Source organism: Pygocentrus nattereri, chromosome 18 (assembly GCF_015220715.1).
Source record: "Pygocentrus nattereri isolate fPygNat1 chromosome 18, fPygNat1.pri, whole genome shotgun sequence".
Classification (NCBI taxonomy): domain Eukaryota; kingdom Metazoa; phylum Chordata; class Actinopteri; order Characiformes; family Serrasalmidae; genus Pygocentrus; species Pygocentrus nattereri.
In genome coordinates, this window is record NC_051228.1 from 29635938 (window position 1) to 29654159 (window position 18222).

Consider the following 18222-nt stretch of genomic DNA (forward strand, 5'->3'; position numbering starts at 1 on the left):
GTCTGTGTACGTTAGACCTTTACCAAATCTCTTAGCCTAAGAGCAAATAATATGCACTAGTTTGCTAGAAGCACTGAAAGTGATAAGACAGCAGGAAGTTTATTCCGTCGTTGGTCTGCTTACATTCCCATCTTGTGACGACACAGCGAATGCATAGCAGCAGAAGGCATTAACTGATAAAACTATGTTTTGTCCTTATACTGTTATTTTGATGCTTGGATAAGAAAATGCCCCATGTAAAAGCCTCCCCTGACCCCTAAGTGACCAATTAGTGCGACTATTTGTACAATCGAGGCTGAGATCACAGTTTTTTTGTCCCCTATACACTGAAGCTTTTAAGATAAAGTGGCAGGGCAAGAGGGACTGGATTTTCTCAAAGTGGTGACTTAAGCTTAGTCATTATCTGATGATGTCTGTCTCTATATTTAGAGGTGGACAAGATCACACACTTATAACGCTAGCTTGTCCAAACAAGCTTTTTAGTGCATGTGAGAAGAGGTACATTGCTACACATTCAAAGTTTATTCTGGTGTGCTACAGGTAATTGAAAGCCAGCTAAGCCCTCAAACCCATCACTGACTTTCATATTAGGGCGGATAGTATAGCAAAAATATCATATTGCTATATCTAAAGACATTTTCATGATACACAGTCTTACTTAGATACTCCTTAATTTTTCTATGTTTCTATGTTACTCTCTAAAATCCACACAGTCTGTACCACCTGAAAAGCACAAGTGAACCAATCAGTGCTTTCAGTACTTTATTTAAAGTTTACAGTAAACATTGCTTAAAAGGCCTTTCACTACCACTGCTTAAAACCTAGAAAACACCTTTTAGAAACAGTCTAAAAACTGCTACCTCACACTGAAATCTTTCTTAACATAATGTGAAGCTTACAGAGCTGTTTCTAAGTAAAAATCAAGTCTGGTGTGTTCAGATGAGATGGTCATTGCTCTTCTTCACCACGAGGATCTTTATGCAACAGTTGATGTTTCGACATACTGCTCGCCAGGCATGCACGGCTTCCCATGGTCACTCTGTGCTGCTCATATTCACAATCACAGTCATCTAGTCAGGTGTCACAATTAACACATGTGCATGTAAATTACTTACAAAGACAAACAAGGATAATCTATGTAGAGGAAATGAATGTTTCACATGCATCATGCATATGGACCTACCTATCTTTATTGTGCACACTTATCAAAATAAGCAATAAATTTAGATACAGGGTAGGTGTAATAAAGTGCTCAATAAGTGTATAATTCATATCAAAGTTATTTAGTTAATAACTATAATGTGATTATAATAATTTACTGTAATGTGCTACACTACGTTGTTACAGGAGAAAGTGACTACATTACTGAAAGATATTACCCCAAACTGGTAAGGCATGGATAACTCTGTCATCTCCCAACTATAGATAAAAATCAACACTATACCACTTTGTAGGCTGTTCTAAATTGCTCTTTAATTAAAACAAGTAGTTGGTCATTTTTCTGCTATGCTGAGTGAACTTATTATGACAATTTTTTGTGAAAGCAATATAATATCATTACACCATCCATCCCTATTTCCACATATGGATCTACAGTGAGCCTATCATGTCTTACTCTGCTTGGTTCAGTCAGAGTTCTCCTTTCTACATTCTTGGCTCCACAGCAGTGTGGGAAAAAGACCAGAGGGGCTTAAAAATAGAAGCTCCCACACCCTGAGACAGGCCGTTTCCACAACCCCACTGACCACATCCAATAACCTCAGCCCAGCTCGCTCGGCTGCTCTCAGGACCCTCCTCCAGCAAATCATCCCTAATGGCTGCCCACACTGCCGTCTGATTAGAAATGGGTTTGCTGGAAAGGACCAAAGCCCAGCGGCATCTGTATATTTCCGGGGGCCAGTCTTGATCTTTATATGATCTTATTATGTCTCTGGACCCAAAATAGAACATCACCGAATGCTCACTCATTGTGCAGTGTGACAGTGTGTATATGCTAGTGGCATGATGAATCATGAAATGCCAGGCAGCGGGAGTGTAAATCTCTTAGCTTGTAATAATTCAAACTGATTACCATTCTTTATACAAGTTCAACATGAAGTCTTACAGGGCCCATATCATGGTTTTATATATCACATCATGTTTTGAAATTAAATAGTTTGATATAAGAACTGTAAAGGTTTCAAAATATATCTTTCACTCCCCAGTCTAAAGTATATAAGCAGAAAGAAAGTGCAAATAAAGTATAAAGTTTAAAGTAATTGCAAAAACTTGTTTTGAATCCATTGCTTTTGTAGTCACAAAAACACATTTACCTATATATACCTATTCATGAAGGGCAGTTAAGGCCTCCATGTGGCAGTCTGGGGTTTGATTCTCCACCTGGGCAAGCATCTAACACTATATCAGTAAAAGTTCTTCGACAAGACTCCCAGTCCTGCATTCGCTTTCCACTGTAACATGATAATGTTCTGAATAAGAGCGTCTGCCAAATATGTAAATGTAAGTGTTTCAGTCCAAACTGCTTTTTGAATGCAGCCACAATACAATGCAGCCAATCAGAACAGAGATCATTTACATATGTCAGTTTTAAAGGCACAGTAACAAAACATCCTTCTTATAAAACACTCAAAAATGATCCAATTACTTACAAGTTGAAAGTATGTTTACATTAACCCCTTAAATGACCACAGCCCACCAGCAGGCCGCAATTTGTATTACACATTCCATAACGTCAGTTTGCACTGACATCCCAGTGGTTAGTGAGTAATAAGGCTTGGTATGTAATAAGCATTTGATTTGAAGGGGTTGAATTAATACATTTTGTTGTCCTGTTCACATAAAATGAACAAAGATGAATTAAAGTACATTTAAATGAATGAAATCTATGTGTTTTGTCTAAGGAAAACTCCAAAGAATTTGCACTGAAATGTTTAAAAAACATCCATCAGTAACTGATATTTATATTGAGGTAACAAGGTCTGTATGTGCTACTCATGACTACATTTTATTTGACTGAATAGGAATGTGTGTCTTCTTTGTTCATAAAGTGATGAGACATTTAAAACGGTCATGTAAAAATGAATGATGGCAGCTTTTGGTACATAAATTCACATAAACAATACTTGGACCTCAGGGCAGAAAACGCAATATAGAAAAATGCAAGATATTGATTACTTTGGTACAATTTATTTTCACTGAACACACATTTATGAGTAGAGGAACTGCAAAAAATATAATTGTGTTTATTGATGGGTTTAGGCTGGCCAGTCTAGGTTTTAACCCTAAGGAGAACATCTGGTCTCACATTCAACACAAAGCAAACAATGAGTGGAACAATACTGACTCTTCTTTCTGTAAAAGGCTGTCTGCAAGTCAAGTTACTTTATCTACTTGATGTTAAGATCTTTAAACCCTTAATGGTTTGAAATCGGACCCAATTGTTTGAGTGTTCAACAAAAATATCACAAATTTTATTTGATTTTTACATTTGAAAACGGCCCAAATGTTTAATGGACAAATATTTTATTGAATACTATTATTTTAGTTGTCAATTAATTGATTAGAATCCATTCTTAAATGAATGTAGTTTAATCAGCACCTTCAGATCAATGCATAATTATACATTTACAATATTTTTTTTTAATAAAACTGGAAGTATTGGCACTTGCCTGAAATAGTATGATACTTTTATAATACACAAATCTACCAGGTCCTGCTAACATTGTTGTCTACTGTTTTTGTTACAGCTGAAAAGTTGCAGCTCTTTCACGTAACAAATTTCAAGACATGCCTTCAGCATTTTCCATCAAGTACTTCAGCTCAGCTACCCACCATAATGACTGTGATCTGGCCTTTTTAATAAACATTCACCCTTCATGGTTGCAAACCCGCAGCTAAAGCATTGTTGATATGAGCTAAGTCGTGCCAGCTGTTCTGGTACGGTTCATCTGTAGCAATTATGTGGATATAAATATGTCCTGAACGGAGCCAGTGAGCAGAGGGGAATATGGGTGAATGTAGGCATGGCTGGTAGATGCTGTGGATGGTGCCAGTGTTACTGCATGCCTCTGCTGCCTGCTGGGTATTAATCAGGTCAGAACAGAGGATTTCTCTCTTTTGTTTTGGAGCTTGTCTCTCTTTTGAACACCGGCAAACTACTCTAATCCTCTCAGAATGTTTTAATCCCTGGATGCCAGCGCTTTGGATGATTACTGCTTTCACCACTTGTATCCATAACTGACTAAAATGCCTGCTCATGAAAAAAAAATCTGCTAAGAGAAAAACACAAACATCTCTAAGAGCGCACAGTGAGGTTCTTAAGTTTGTAATAAATAAAAAATCCCTATAATTTGAACTGCACTCAGCTTACAAAGAAGATAATCACACCAAACTCATTCTATGAATTACATTATCATAAGTAGGCAATGCAAAGTTCAGCTGATAGGGGAAAAGATGTCCATACACAAATACATAAATCAGGAACACATACATCACTGAACTGGATGTCTGTAACAGTAATATCATTCAACAGTTTACACAGCAAGCATAAGACCTGATAATAGAGCCATATAGCCACACACAAGTGTTCTAAAATTAATAATATTTAAACCAGACATATAACTGTTTTAGCCAAGTCGGGTATATTGACTAAACCATATTAGCCAGGGTTTTTGCTAAATCTTTTAACAAGTATTGAGCCATTTTAACAATGTTTAGCTTCCTATACGTCTCTGCTACAAATGAGGACCTAAACTCTGTTTTGAGCACCTATGTACCTATCGTTTATAGACATTTCAGCCAAAAAGTCAAACGTGTAAGTGTTATCATTTAAAAAGTTCCAAAAATTTGACTGTTTTAAATGTATGGGAAAGTACTGACTTCTCTTTGTTTACTTTGGGAGCCCCTTTGTGTGGAGGCTACACTTGATACTGGTTAGCTACGGTCATCTTCTCGTATTCCACAGCCACCTCATCAACAAACATTTTCACAACAAGAGCACTTCTAGTTCTTGCTGTTCACACAAAGCAGTAGCCTAGCTAGCTTACACTGTGAATTGTTTACATGTATCAAAATGATGTGATATTACAGTCACCAGTAGAGTGGCTGATGCAATATAACACAAGATTAGTGTAAATTCTGTGACTTGTACACACAAATCGGTAATCAAAAACACTTACAAACATGACAAAAGTAATTTTTTATAGTGTATATATGAAGAAAGAGTCCTTAGGATGAATACAAAGAACTATTTGTGTGATTGCTGTGAAAATGTGCATATGAAGTGGCTATGGCAATACAAGACGACAACCAAAGACATGTTCTACTAAAATCTGCTTCACCACTTTAGAAGGGTGTGTTACATTTTATCGCATGTTATGTTGCGTCCTGCTTTTCCCTACTACACATTAAATGTAGTGAGACGCGTAAATTTTGACAAAAACATTGTGCCTACATCATGGTATACACATACAATATACCATCTTAAGTATCATTAAGTTGATCTCAGAAAACATTATTTGAACAGATATGATCCAGACCTCGATGTTTGTCTATGATAAAATCAAGCATGAAGCTTTTTTGTGTTTGATATTGAAGAGATAAACAAAATTGTAGTGCATTTGTCTCAAGAGTAAGAACATGACATGTCAGTGAGATAAGCTAAGCTCCTTTCCAGGGAGAGATTAGTATCAATGAGAAGAGGTTAACATTCTAGTCCAAGCATTAGTTGACATATAACTCAATCGACTGTCCAAGCTCTATGTAATATCAAACCACCAAGAGATTATAGCAGCTTGAGATTAACTGTCTGACAATATGCTTGCACCATTTAGAGCATATAAGCAGGGATAAGTCAGGCCACAAAAACATCATGTTTGTTTATCAATGGTATTATGATGTCACCAAGATAGGGCATCTGCCTCCTAAGAAGAGGACTTTAACTTCAAACAAAGAAGATCTAAAAGATCAGGATTAAATATTGACTATTTTATGGAACAGAAAGAAAGTCACAAAATTGTTTGTTTTCTCTCCCACAATCTAAAATGACAAGACATATGACACAGTCAGTAATACACATGCAATATACAATGTGCAAGGATGGAGAAATATATTTTATCAGGTTGTCTTGGCACCATACTGGTACCAACATGGGGAAATTTCACCTCCGCATTTTGACCCATCCATGCAGTGAAACACTGTGAGCTGTGAGCACACATGCCCAGAGCGGTGGGCAACCCTACCCACAGCATCCGGGGAAAACTTGGGGGTTAGGTGCCTTACTCAAGGCACTTGGCTAAGGGGATCGAACCGGCGACCTTCCAGTCCCAAGGCTGGGTCCCTAAGCTTGAGCCCATAGGCGTGAACCCATAATTACCAATAATCTGATTGGTTGCTGCTCAGCTCATTTCAATATAATGATGTGTAAGTTCAATGTGAATATTGTCATGGTCTGTCACTTTATAACATGTGTTCTATTTGATGTAAATTATCTAAAAATTCAAATTAAAAAATGCATGAAATGACTCATTTGTATGGCATGACTCTCTTGTCACTTATATGCTGCTTAAAATTTCAGCACCTCCAACTCAAAATACCTTACCAGATCTATGGCAGTTGCTGTTGGATCTTCACGTTGCAGAGTCAGTGCTGGTCTGCCAGGCTCCTGAACCCTACCCAAAAGCTTATGTGGTAGCAGTAGCTGCTACATCTGTTCAACCTCATGGAGCTTCTGTCAGTGTCCTCAAACACACTAATGGAGCTACAAGTAACTTATCCCTTACTCAATTCAGGCCATTGTTAGTTGTGTCCAGGCTCTAGTTCAGATGATCTATGGCAGGTTCTGATTGACTTGAACACGCAGAAGTACCTTTATGGTCTAGAGACAAGCTTGGAAGCTGATATCTCAAAGACTTTGACTGAGAAGCACACAGCACTCAGGTGCTGTTTAGACCAGGATATGCCACCAACTCTAGCATCTTAGCATGCCAGACCTTTCCTATTTCTCACCAACTGAGAATATACAAGGGTTATTCCTGATGCCTACAATGCCTTCTTTTCACATGTGTGATCTAGCATGGCAGCAGGTGAGCATAAAAGAATCTGGCCACTACAGCCTGGAGAGAATACCTAGAGGAAATCTTCATGGTCTTTCTGGTATTTTTCCCCAGGTATGTCCCTCGACTTCAAACTCTTCTGCATGGATGCCAGGTGTAGATGCACAGATCACACCCATGTTTAAAGCTCTGAAGCCTGGTAAGCTTGTGGCTCTTCTGGCTTATAGTCTCAACTGCCTATGATGTGCAATACTTACACCCAGATCACCACAAACTGCCATTGCAGCCGCAGTCCAGGAGGCCTCTCAGCAAGCAAGGATCTTGCAAAGACAAGCCATGTATGCTTATCATTGCAAATGTTTTTTGACTGATATGAAGATAATTAAAGTGACCTGAGGCGGGCCTACAGAGACAGTTGGATAAAAGGCGTTCTTCATTCATGCTTAAAGTTTTGCCTATCAGGGGGTGGAGGGGGTGGATTATCTCTGGGAGCACATCATTTGGACTTTCTTAAGTACGCATGGCACATTGACACCTTGTAACACATTTAAGCATTAATAAAGTGGTAACCCTAAAAGCAAAAAGGTAAAAAGGTAAAAAGGGAAAAACACTCTACTTAAGTTGTTAACTAAATGCCTAAAGGCATTCAGGCAAAAGTATATATTTTAAGAAGACCAAATGTTAAACTTCTTGAATACTGGTTGGATACTCCTTATGTTTTGTTTTTTTTTTCTGCAAAAATGAACTTTTATGACCAAATTTTGCTCATTGAAAAAAAAAAACTTCTTTAATGGTACCCCAGTCTACTAATATGTGCTAGAAAAGTCCAGTTAATATGTGAGCATTGTTTGAATCCTTAAGTCATCATAATGACAGGGGAGTTTCACATCTTTTCTTTTGCTTTTGACTCTGAATGGCACTCTGGCGCATGCTGTACTTGTTGCTACTGTGCATGGCTCTTTGCAGGCTCTGTGCTGAACCCATCCATGACACAACATTGCTTACCAATGCATCAATTTCACAGCAAGTCTATGATTATGTATGAATAGCTGTTTGCCAAGAGGCTTTGGCCTAACCATTCTCAAAACGCCCCCTCAAGAGAAAGCAGGCTACAAAGAAAATACAGCCTGCTCATTTAAGCAGTGTCTCAGTTTGACATTGGGGTGTGTTTTTAGGATGTGCTTGTGAACTTGGTTTCTTGGAATGAAGTGCAGGAAATGTCCATACAAAAAAAGAGAAACAAAGAGGAAGAGAAATCACGCAAGAGGAGGATTTTCCATAAGTACTGATGAAAATATGGAATGCATTACTGAGTAACTCTTTAAAAAAATCACTCTGAATCCAGTCAGAATAATAGAATAGAAACAGTTATCAGAGGGATTTTGTGCAAATGTTCACACATCTTACACTTTTAGCTATGTAAGTATTAGATATGATTATTTCACTGTAGTAACATGAAAAAAACTTGTACTACTAAGAAACTGAAAATGTATCAAGCATGGTGAAATATGTATACGGCTGCATTAATGTCATTATTGCCTGATATATTGAGCATGTATGATTGGCAGAACATCGGCTTCCGTTTTCATTCTTTAGCGTTCTCTTACTAACATGGTCTTCATGTGTCATGTAAATGAATCATACAACTACTGGGAATTCCTGTAGTATCAACCAATCCTGACTACTAGCCTCAGCAATGATCTATGGGCTACTAAACACAACCAAGCTGACAAACAAAATTCTTAGAAATGTAAAATGTGATTGAACGAGCAATTCAAAACAAAATGCATGTCAGAGACAGATTTTGTATTCTTTCATTAAAAAATGAAGTAAAACTGAGAAAAGGTATCTAGACAATCAGGTAACCTTGCTAACTTCTTTTCAGTTTGTTGTCCAACTCATCTGGCGAGCCATTTCGTTTGAGCAATCTATTCTCTGCATTGTAAAGCTGCAAGAATACATATGGCTTCCCCAAAATAACACTACCTATCCGTGTTCCTTCTGCAAACATCAGCTAACTAAAAAATCCACATCAAAGCAGTTGCAGTTTTTCAAAAACCCACTTCCCACTTTCAAGATACATCATCAGAAGGGTCTTTAAACCTGAAAATCTCACTCTGGAGATTACTGCAGCGATTAAGCATGTTTACAACAGATGTAGTAATGGTTACATTTTTCATTTTGCCCTTTAAGTTAAGCCCCAGTGTATTTTAGTCACAGAGAACTTGCAACAAACAAATGTCAAAAATGCCTACATCAAAGGCCCTGATGGTGATATAATTATTAATAGCCACATTAAACCAAATCTTGCTCCATTTGCCTGCATGGTGTGCTTTGCCATCTTGGCCAGAGTAACATACAAGACATAAATTGGAGTACTGGCCCTCAAGTACCTGTCAAGACCAAGCAACAATACCAGGCTTTCTGTTTGAGTTTATCTCCTTTCATGGATGTAGGTGTATTATATCTTATCACTCTTGCCCATCTCAAGTGTGTCAAGCTTGCCAGTGCTCACCCACTAATGAAATGTCCAGTTTCACAAAGTAACATAAGATGAAATGAATGTCACATCACAGTACTGGTATCAGCCTCTTTTAGACCAGAATACAGGCATTGCTTAGTATTTGCAGCTGCCTTTGAAAGATGATTACAGCACACTAGTACTAGTATTAGGACTGTTGTTTCAGTTTTCTGGATTGTAATACCCTGATCTTTATCTTAGAACTCTGCCAGCAACAAACACACTGCATGCCTAAAGACATACAATAATAAGCCATTCATCCATGCACCCTTACTGTGCAAAGAAACTCAGGCATATATGTATTTCTATTTGAATGTATTAACCCACACCAATTTGGTTGTCTGTGTATTTTTGGTTCAACTCTACAAAGGCAATTGCACAATAACCAACAGCCAGTTTTGCTGAGAGTTGGGCAAGAAAGCGACAGCAACAGTAAGTTCCAATGCCCAAGTCACCACAGCCACTAGCTAACAGGAAACCACAGGGTTTTTCATATAAAAACAGTGTCTGAAGAGCACAAAGCGATGTGTTGAAGTCATTACACGGCCTGAATTCAGAGCAATTTCACTCAACAGGAGCACAGTACCTGGCAAATGTATGTAAAGTAAGACTGCCTCAAAATGTAAACCTGGGATTTCCCCTTTCTGTCAGTTTCACTTCGTCTATTGTTTACGAGTGCAGTCTGTAGGTGAGGTATACAGGAAAATCTGAGTTAGTGTCAGGAGGCTGTCTTGGTGGTCCTCAGCTGATTGAGGAAATACAGGAGCAGCTGAGAGAGCAGGAGGAATGCACTGCACCGAGTTGGCTCAACAAATGTGTTAAGCGCACACAGGTCATAACTAACGAGGTAGAAACTCAGGAGGTCCTCTAAGCCACGCAGAACACGGGATATACTTGAATACGGAGCACTTTTACAGTGTCAGCGTTAAAAAGTACCGATTTAACAAGTCATGTCTGCAGTTTAAGATGACAGCTTTACGTGTGGTGAGGTGACGCAGTGATGTCCGTTGGCTGTGAGAACGGAATCGGCCTGAACTGTTTCCATTTTTGTCACGTTTTAGTAGAGCCAAGATGATTTCCCACGGGCAGTCACTGCAATCCAGTCCATCCTGACAGGTTATTTTGGACTAAACGAAAGCAAAGGAAATAAGACCTAAACAAATAGCGAAAACTGTGTACAACTTACCTTAACAACCGGGTTAACACTCGTTAAACACTCCAGCGATGTCACTGTTATTTTCTCCTATGAACAATTCAAGATACAGCGCGTTGTGCAGCTCTGGTGCGTTTCACTCAGCTGTTGAGTGCACGGCTGCCTGCCTGCCTGCCTGCCTGCCTGTCTCACCAGCGGCACATTCCGTGTGACGGCTTGACTCAGCCAATCAGAAGCTTCCCACTACATACCAGCGGCCAATGAGAGGCCAAAGCAAAGTAAGACACGCGCGCTTCCTGCTGGCCGTTTCAGCCACAGAGCTACAGTGTATGGTGGGCCATGAGGGTTAGCACACAAGCTGGCATGAAAGTAGTGTAAACACAGCCCATCAAATGCAGAGGTGGGTAATAACTACTTCCATTATCCTTGCTGTTTTTGGCCAAAACCCACATGTAAGTGTGTCTTCCACAACCCCATACACATGGGTCTTCAAGGGTTATTTAGCAAGGACAATGGCTCTGTTTAGAACCTTGAGTTCTGTATAGAACTATTATATGCTTAGATGGTTCTTGAGATGTTGAAATGGTTCTTTAGATTGACGGAGACTGTTGTACATGTTGGAAATTGTTCTATATAGCACCGAAAAAGGCTTCTTCTATAGAAGAACTATTTTTGGTGCTATACAAAAACGTTACACAGCACATTCTCCATCAATCTGAAGAACCATTTCACCGTGCAAAGAACCACATAAGCATGACATGGTTCTATATAGATAGACTCACTCTATATAAATGGAATCGCTGCCTTAACTGAAGAACCCATGAAGAACCATCTTTTTAAGTGCACAGACAGTCAATGAACTTAGACGTGTCTGGCATCCAAATTTTGCTTTAGTTCCGTGCTGGAGCTACTAGTTGTTAAGGAACACTAAACGGTAAACAGACAACCAAATCTTCTCTCCACCCACTCAAGCCAAATGAAGGTCTTCAACAATGCTGCGTGGGCTTGGCCATGTGGTTTAGGACACATTATAACTTTCTGTGAACTATAAAAATAAAAAAACAAGGATAAAACTTCACATGGACATACGGAGGCTTGATTGTGGTCATGATGCTTGTTGTTCATATCGATAAACAGAAATCTTCAATTAAAAATACTAAACTAACAAATATTTATATAAACAACAAAAATCACTAACATAACATGTAACATCCATATTGCTGCATGATGTGCAAGGAGTTGGATATTGGTACCAAAAAAAGTGAAAAGTGTAAATCTGATTTTTCAACAAACCAGAAAAAGAGACATATATGATCTCTGTTCTGATTAGCTATTCTATTGCACATTGTTCAAAAGGCAGTTTAGGCTGAACCACTCCTCCTAATTTCAGTGTGAATGATGTGACTAAACTAGGCTAAATGTGGAGGTGTGTAAATGTGTTATGTTTCATGCCATCACAAAAACAGTTAACTCAAAATGCAGCTGTTTCCTTATGCGGACTGGACAGTGAATGGTACATTTTGAAACTTCATTGTTTACATATGACATCAACATTTTAAAAATAGTGAGGAAAATTTGTTTTTCCATAATATGAGCTCCACTGATTAAAATAAATCTGCATAATTCAACTACTCTTTGGGTATCATTTTATCTCATGCTGTTTTGCATGTAACAGCTGGGACAGGCTCCAGCATCCCCACAACCAATAAGGAGAAGCGATTTAGAAGATGTGTGTGTGTGTGTGTGTGTGTGTGTGTGTTGTGCTTGTAACACTTTTTTTTTTTTTTATTAAACTAAAGACCTCACCTTATCTCAGAACATCCATAAAACAATGCCTCAGGAATCAGGCAGCATAATCATAGCCATTTCGTGTAATAACCTTCTGTGATGTAGCTTTTGGAGGCATTAATCAATAAGAAGCATCTTTCAGTACCAGATTAACTTTTTTATCTGACTCTTCTCTGCAGAGACATGGACCTCAAGCACAAACTGTTCATTTTGTGCCTTAAATGCGCTACAGCCAAAAAAAAATTCTATTAAAAACAAGAACACTACTGTACGTACAACAGGAATACTTCACTAATAACAGCACAAGCACCTCAGAAACCCTAAAAACATCCAATATTTTAAGCAAATCAATCAGGTATTAAAGTTCTTTGCTCTGCAGTTTTGTTTCATATTATAATTAGTTTATTGCTCTTTAGCTAATCATGTAAACAAAACTGTAAAATGTGAAAAGGGGCAGAAGCTGATTTGAATCGTATTTTTTTAGGCTGACCTAACCAACCACTTTTCACAGCAAGTAAGAAATGACACTTTAAAAATGTAACAAAATAGGATGGCTTATTGTATTGTAAGTAAGAAAACCATATGTGAAACCATAGACGTATGTGGCACATTACATTATACAGCAAAGAAACACAGCTACTGTAAATGTTGCTAAACTTGGTCTGCATCACTTGACCACGTCCTCAACAACTTCACACCTAAAGTCTTCTCGCACTTACATGAATATGTATCTTATTTGCTGGGCCCCTGCTGGACTGCCCATCAAAAAATTACTTCAGAAGTGACCCTATTTTAGACGTTCAACACCTGTGTTGAACATTAGCTCAGGTGTAAATATCTCTGATTCAGACAGCAAGTTCTCCTTCTCTCTTGTTTATGTTCATGTTAGGCTTTGGACTTCAGTGTAACAGTTTTGTAACAGTGTATACAAGCATTTACAAAGTGAGCTACGAAAATCCGGTTTGCTAAAGGCTGAGACTGAGAGAGAAGAGCATGAAAAAACTTTGGAATGCATTTTTTATTAATGCTAGAAAAAAAATATGATTTGGTCCAGAGTGTAGTTAAGTTAATATGTGTGAAGAGCTTTGAAAACGGCAACTCAGTACTGTAAGTGGTTGTAAACAACTGTAAACATTCTGTTCTTTTGGTCCTGTGCCTGGACTGCTTTGCTGTAGATCTCACTATCAAGCTGTAGCTTTTTATTTTCAATCAAAAAGATTCCTAAAAGAGAAGGATATCACCTAACACACCTCCATATGGCTAGATGGTGGATGTCTTAAGATGTTTCACTTCAGATCTTTTGGGAAATCAGTACTTCAGTTTTTGGACCGGATACATTTTTACTCTAAAATCTTCTTGGGTCATTCATTATATCAATACTTTCACTTGAATATGGCTGCAGGCTTTATCAGCCTCTGGAGAAATGATTAAAGTGCAAAAATGGAGCAGTTAACATTAAACTCTTTACTTAATACTGATGAACCACACTGTGTCACTGGAAAGTCTGAGGAATAGTACAGGTCTATGTCACACTTGTACATTACTGAGTGGTCTGTCTCTCTGCTTTTGCCAGACCCTTTTCCAAAATGTTTGTGTTCACTCGATGCATCATCAAAAACTGTCCATTCAAATGAAAGACTGGGATGTCGTACTTGTATCTGTCATGCCACACACTGTTCTCGGGAAGACTGATGTCAACCTCCTGCAACACAAACTTAACAAGGCCAAACAACCATATAAAAGTGCTGGAGATAAATCATAATAACAGAATTTACAAAGCATATGAAAATGTAGCCAGAGAAAACACTGGCTTAACCAAAAAATGTTAAAATTAAGCTCACCTTGTGTTTATATGGTTCGAGCACTTCTTTTGCTTCATCACACAAGGGACACGGATCCTGCAAAAAAAGGACAATATAGCAATTTGTTTATTGTTCCACATACTACAGAAGAAACATAATGCAACATTTAAATGCATTAATCTACAGCTCTAATTGCTTTTACCTTAGTGAAAAGAGTTAAAACAGGTAAGGGCCTCTGTGAGCAGCATCTCCTGAGGAAGTGATGATTTTTCGTCTGATGTAGAAGCCTTGGGAGCAGGGTAAGCATGTCTGGAAATTCAATAGATCCTACATGAAAAATGTGCTGACTCTGACATTTATCACCCAAACATGTGAAGTTACTACTGCAGGCTATGCGTAATATACACGTAGCATGTTACTGAGTAGCTAAAGTGGTGTGTCAGTGAAATTCACACGCCACATACATTTATACAGACTGATTGGCATCCCATCATTCCACTAATTAGCCAGCTATAAGTGCTGATTTTTTACACTGTATCCTCTTTAACCATTCTTAATAGGAGACTCAAGCTAGCACAGCTAGATGGATAGTTTGTCATGTTTGTTGCTGTTGCTGGTGTTGGAATCCGCTGAGCACTAGGAGTAAGGCAGACTTATAATAAAGTATTGATGCTTCTTATGTTGACATTTGTTTATGAGAATGAATCCCCGCACAACAACAGTATTTTCTGTAAAGCTACACTATGTAAGATTTGGGGACTTGGTGACCTCTCTGGTGGAAATGTATAATTGCACGCAGCATGCAGAAGCACATTTTGTCACAACAGTTGTGCTATGAACCCCTTTCTCAAGCATATTAATCGGGTGATTGCAAGAGAATTGAGAGCATTTAAAGAAAACTTGGCTAATGATGCATCTTTCGAGGATGTAAAAGAATAATCTGCTATTGTTATCTTCATCACTATAATGTTGTTTTCACATTTGAGACCTAAACACCGATTCAAATTCTATTTTACCATTATATCTAGAAATTTAGAAAACATTTGTTTTGGGTAGGAAATAAAATGGCTATATTGACATTGCATGAAGTAAAGAAATTTGAATTGGAAATGTTCTATACAAATTCGACCATTTAATTATGCAGACATTTTGAAACACTGCTTTTAACAGGATGCAGTCAGCTGTTTTAGGTTTTTTTTTTGTCCTCAAAACTACAAAAAGTTCAAATTTTCTTAAAAAACTCAGTGACCTTCACAACTTCTCAAGACAAGAAGTAAAAACACTTCACAGGTGCTGGTGGTTTCCCATAGCAATGGTCAGCAAGAGTATAAAGAGAGGTTATCAGGAGCTATGTGATCGTGATATGCCAATAACACCATGACAGTATTGTAAAATCTGATACTGATGATCACTATACGTTTCAGATGAACTACAACCTTTAACATAACTAACATTAGCTATTCATATATAGGTTATAATGGTATGTCTGCATCGAGTGGAGTAACAGCAGAGCCACAGTATAGCTCAGTACTCTCAGCTCCGGATAAGATGTTACATAGTGACTAAAGTTGCACTGCTACAGCCCTGCAGATGGATACAACTCCCCCCCTAAAAGCCACTGTAGTTTATTATTTTTGATGACCCTGATGAGCACTTCATAATAAACTTGATCATAATAACAGGTAAATTATACACACATATGATGAAATTTGCCAGAAAACATATGATATTTGTACACATGGATCTGTGTAATTACAGAGCTTCAGTAGTGAATTTACACCTGCAGCAAAACAAGAAATGTTGTGCTAAAGCTTTTCAATTTTATGTGAAACTAAATGGTATTTTTTTTCTTTTTTGCCTTTTCTCTGTTGACGTCTCACAAAGAAATTCAGTTTGATATGTAAATGTTACGCTTTTACTTATAAGTTTGTGTGTGCTCAAAATAAAGCGAAAAACTTCAGAAAAAGCGTTCAATGACGTCAACGGCTTCTTTTCTTAGTCGACCAATCAGGACAAGGGGTAAAGGCACTTCAAAGGAGCTGGCGGTTTCCCACAGCAACGACAGCAAGGTTGAAAGAGAGGTTATCAGGGGCACGTGACCGTAACATGCCAAAAACATCACACGACAGTGTTTGAAATGGTAATATTCTAATGTTTAAAGCTATATTTATCTGTAAATATCAGATGAATTATAACCTTTGCTGGAACTGGCTGACGTTAGCTACTCATACATAGGTTATAATGGTCCGTAATGTCTGCGTCGAGTGAGCCAATTTTTTATAAGTGCACCAAAACCTACAGGTAGCAGCTTAGTTACGCAAATAAACCAAAAACAGAAAAACAGGCAACGTCTGAATCCAGCTTAACATAAACGCTGTGGTCTGCTCGTCCACGTGGGACTGAATTCAGCGTGACGTCTGCAGACAACGTGTAACCGAAACCCACGAGGAACAACCGTAATTCATTCCCTGCGCCGGCTATAAAATATAACACAGTGGGTTAATCCTGGAGAAATTAGATCAAGTTTAAAAACGGTAGCACCGATGTGCGTAGGTGCGTAGCCCACATACGCAATACTCGGCTGCGACAAATATTTTTAGCACTGCATTAGCGAGCTGCGTCCTGGGGGGATAAGAATAGACCGTATCCGGACTTCCTTTACCAGCACTCTCAACATAAACCGACACCCAGTGCTGCTACCTCCGCAGCCTCCAAAAACAAGAGTAAAACATTCTGAGTGGCTTGTTTTTGGCTCTTTTAGCGGGCTTACCTCTCTTAAAAGAGTGCAGGAAAAGAGTGGGCTGTGCTGCTTCTGAGGCGTGTTTCTATTGGGAGGCAGAAGCGCGACTTCCTCTCATGGAGAGTTTTCCTATTTGATAACCGAGCTGCCAGCAGCGATGCGCTAAACTCAAATTTAGCTGAGCTCTGCTCGCGTTTATACAGGATCAGTGAAGCATTAAAGAAACGTTTTCACGCATATTCTTAAGACAAAAATATTCCTAAAAAGGCGTATATTGCGTTATTAATACATCCGAGGTTTGGGGTTTTGTAGACTGTAAGGCTGTAGTGAGGCTAGTTTAGCTGATAGCAAGGTTGGCAGTGACTTTAAGAAAGATAACATTGCACCTTTCGCTCCTAAACGTAAAAATATGCCCGTATAATCGTACTGGTCTGCGAGTCTAGTGAAAGGGGAATTCCATCCATTTTTCTAAATTTCTAAATAATTCAGTCATTGAAAGAGGGGTGAAAGTGTTCAGTGTAAAGAAACTTTATAGTAGTGGTGGTGATCACCATTCTACAAAAAGATATTGTATTTACTATCCAAAACCACCAGTAAACCTACACGTGTCTTCTGAGTCTTTGTATTTAATGTTGATGATGTAAGAAAAGTCATAAATCTGAAGAAGAAAAAAAAAAACAAGTTTCCTGTAGGGACCTTAGAATGTACCCCTGCGTGGATCCCTCTGCCATGATTGGATTACAGTACATTTTAGGCTAAAACTTGATCACAAACTATCATAAAGCAATGTGGCAGACATCAGGCAGCATATATCTTTCCAGTTCATTTAATAGCTTTCTGTGAAGGGAGCTTTCAGAGTCTCTAAACCTTTCAGACGTCTGGTTCCTTTAACCAATTCTGACTCAGCAAGTTTCTCCACAATAAAGCATTTCACACCAAACTACACTGAATGACTCTGTTTACACCTCAACTACCGAATTATATAGGATTCATGAAAAATCAACGGGGTTCCTCTTTAAAGATAATGGTAAGCAATAAACTGGATGCAACAAGACCCAATCTTCTTCTTCTTCTTCTTCTTCTTCTTCTTCTTTCGGCTGCTCCCTTTAGGGGTCACCACAGCGGATCATCTGCCTCCATCTTGCCCTTTCCATTGCCTCCTCTAC

The 18222-nt window shown here is 38.5% G+C and overlaps 2 protein-coding genes across 2 annotated transcripts in view; both read right to left on the reverse strand.

Annotated features, from left to right (window-relative positions):
* The window catches only part of marchf3 (E3 ubiquitin-protein ligase MARCHF3), a 35463-nt gene extending 24557 nt beyond the window's left edge, over positions 1–10906 (reverse strand). The window contains exon 1 of the mRNA XM_017692502.2: positions 10760–10906. The gene's annotated coding sequence lies outside the window, so the exon portion shown is untranslated. The remainder of the gene's footprint in view (positions 1–10759) is intronic.
* Positions 10907–13513: 2607 nt separating this feature from the next.
* On the reverse strand, positions 13514–17198 carry c18h5orf63 (chromosome 18 C5orf63 homolog). Its single transcript, XM_037547060.1, has 4 exons — positions 17087–17198; positions 14519–14625; positions 14356–14412; positions 13514–14228 (listed from the first exon to the last, which is right to left on the reverse strand). Exons 2-4 carry the CDS (start codon positions 14621–14623, stop codon positions 14055–14057), a joined length of 336 nt encoding a protein of 111 aa, XP_037402957.1. The 5' UTR covers positions 14624–14625; positions 17087–17198; the 3' UTR covers positions 13514–14054.
* Between the last annotated feature and the right edge of the window lie 1024 nt (positions 17199–18222).

What these genes read in the sequence shown, in the direction of transcription:
- c18h5orf63 (XM_037547060.1), bottom strand. Translation starts at nt 14,623, where the DNA reads ATGCTTACCCTGCTCCCAAGGCTTCTACATCAGACGAAAAATCATCAC. An exon ending in TTTTAACTCTTTTCACTAAG is followed by an intron (nt 14,413 to 14,518) that starts GTAAAAGCAATT and finishes CTTTTTTTGCAG; the next exon opens with GATCCGTGTCCCTTGTGTGA. An exon ending in TCGAACCATATAAACACAAG is followed by an intron (nt 14,229 to 14,355) that starts GTGAGCTTAATT and finishes GGCCTTGTTAAG; the next exon opens with TTTGTGTTGCAGGAGGTTGA.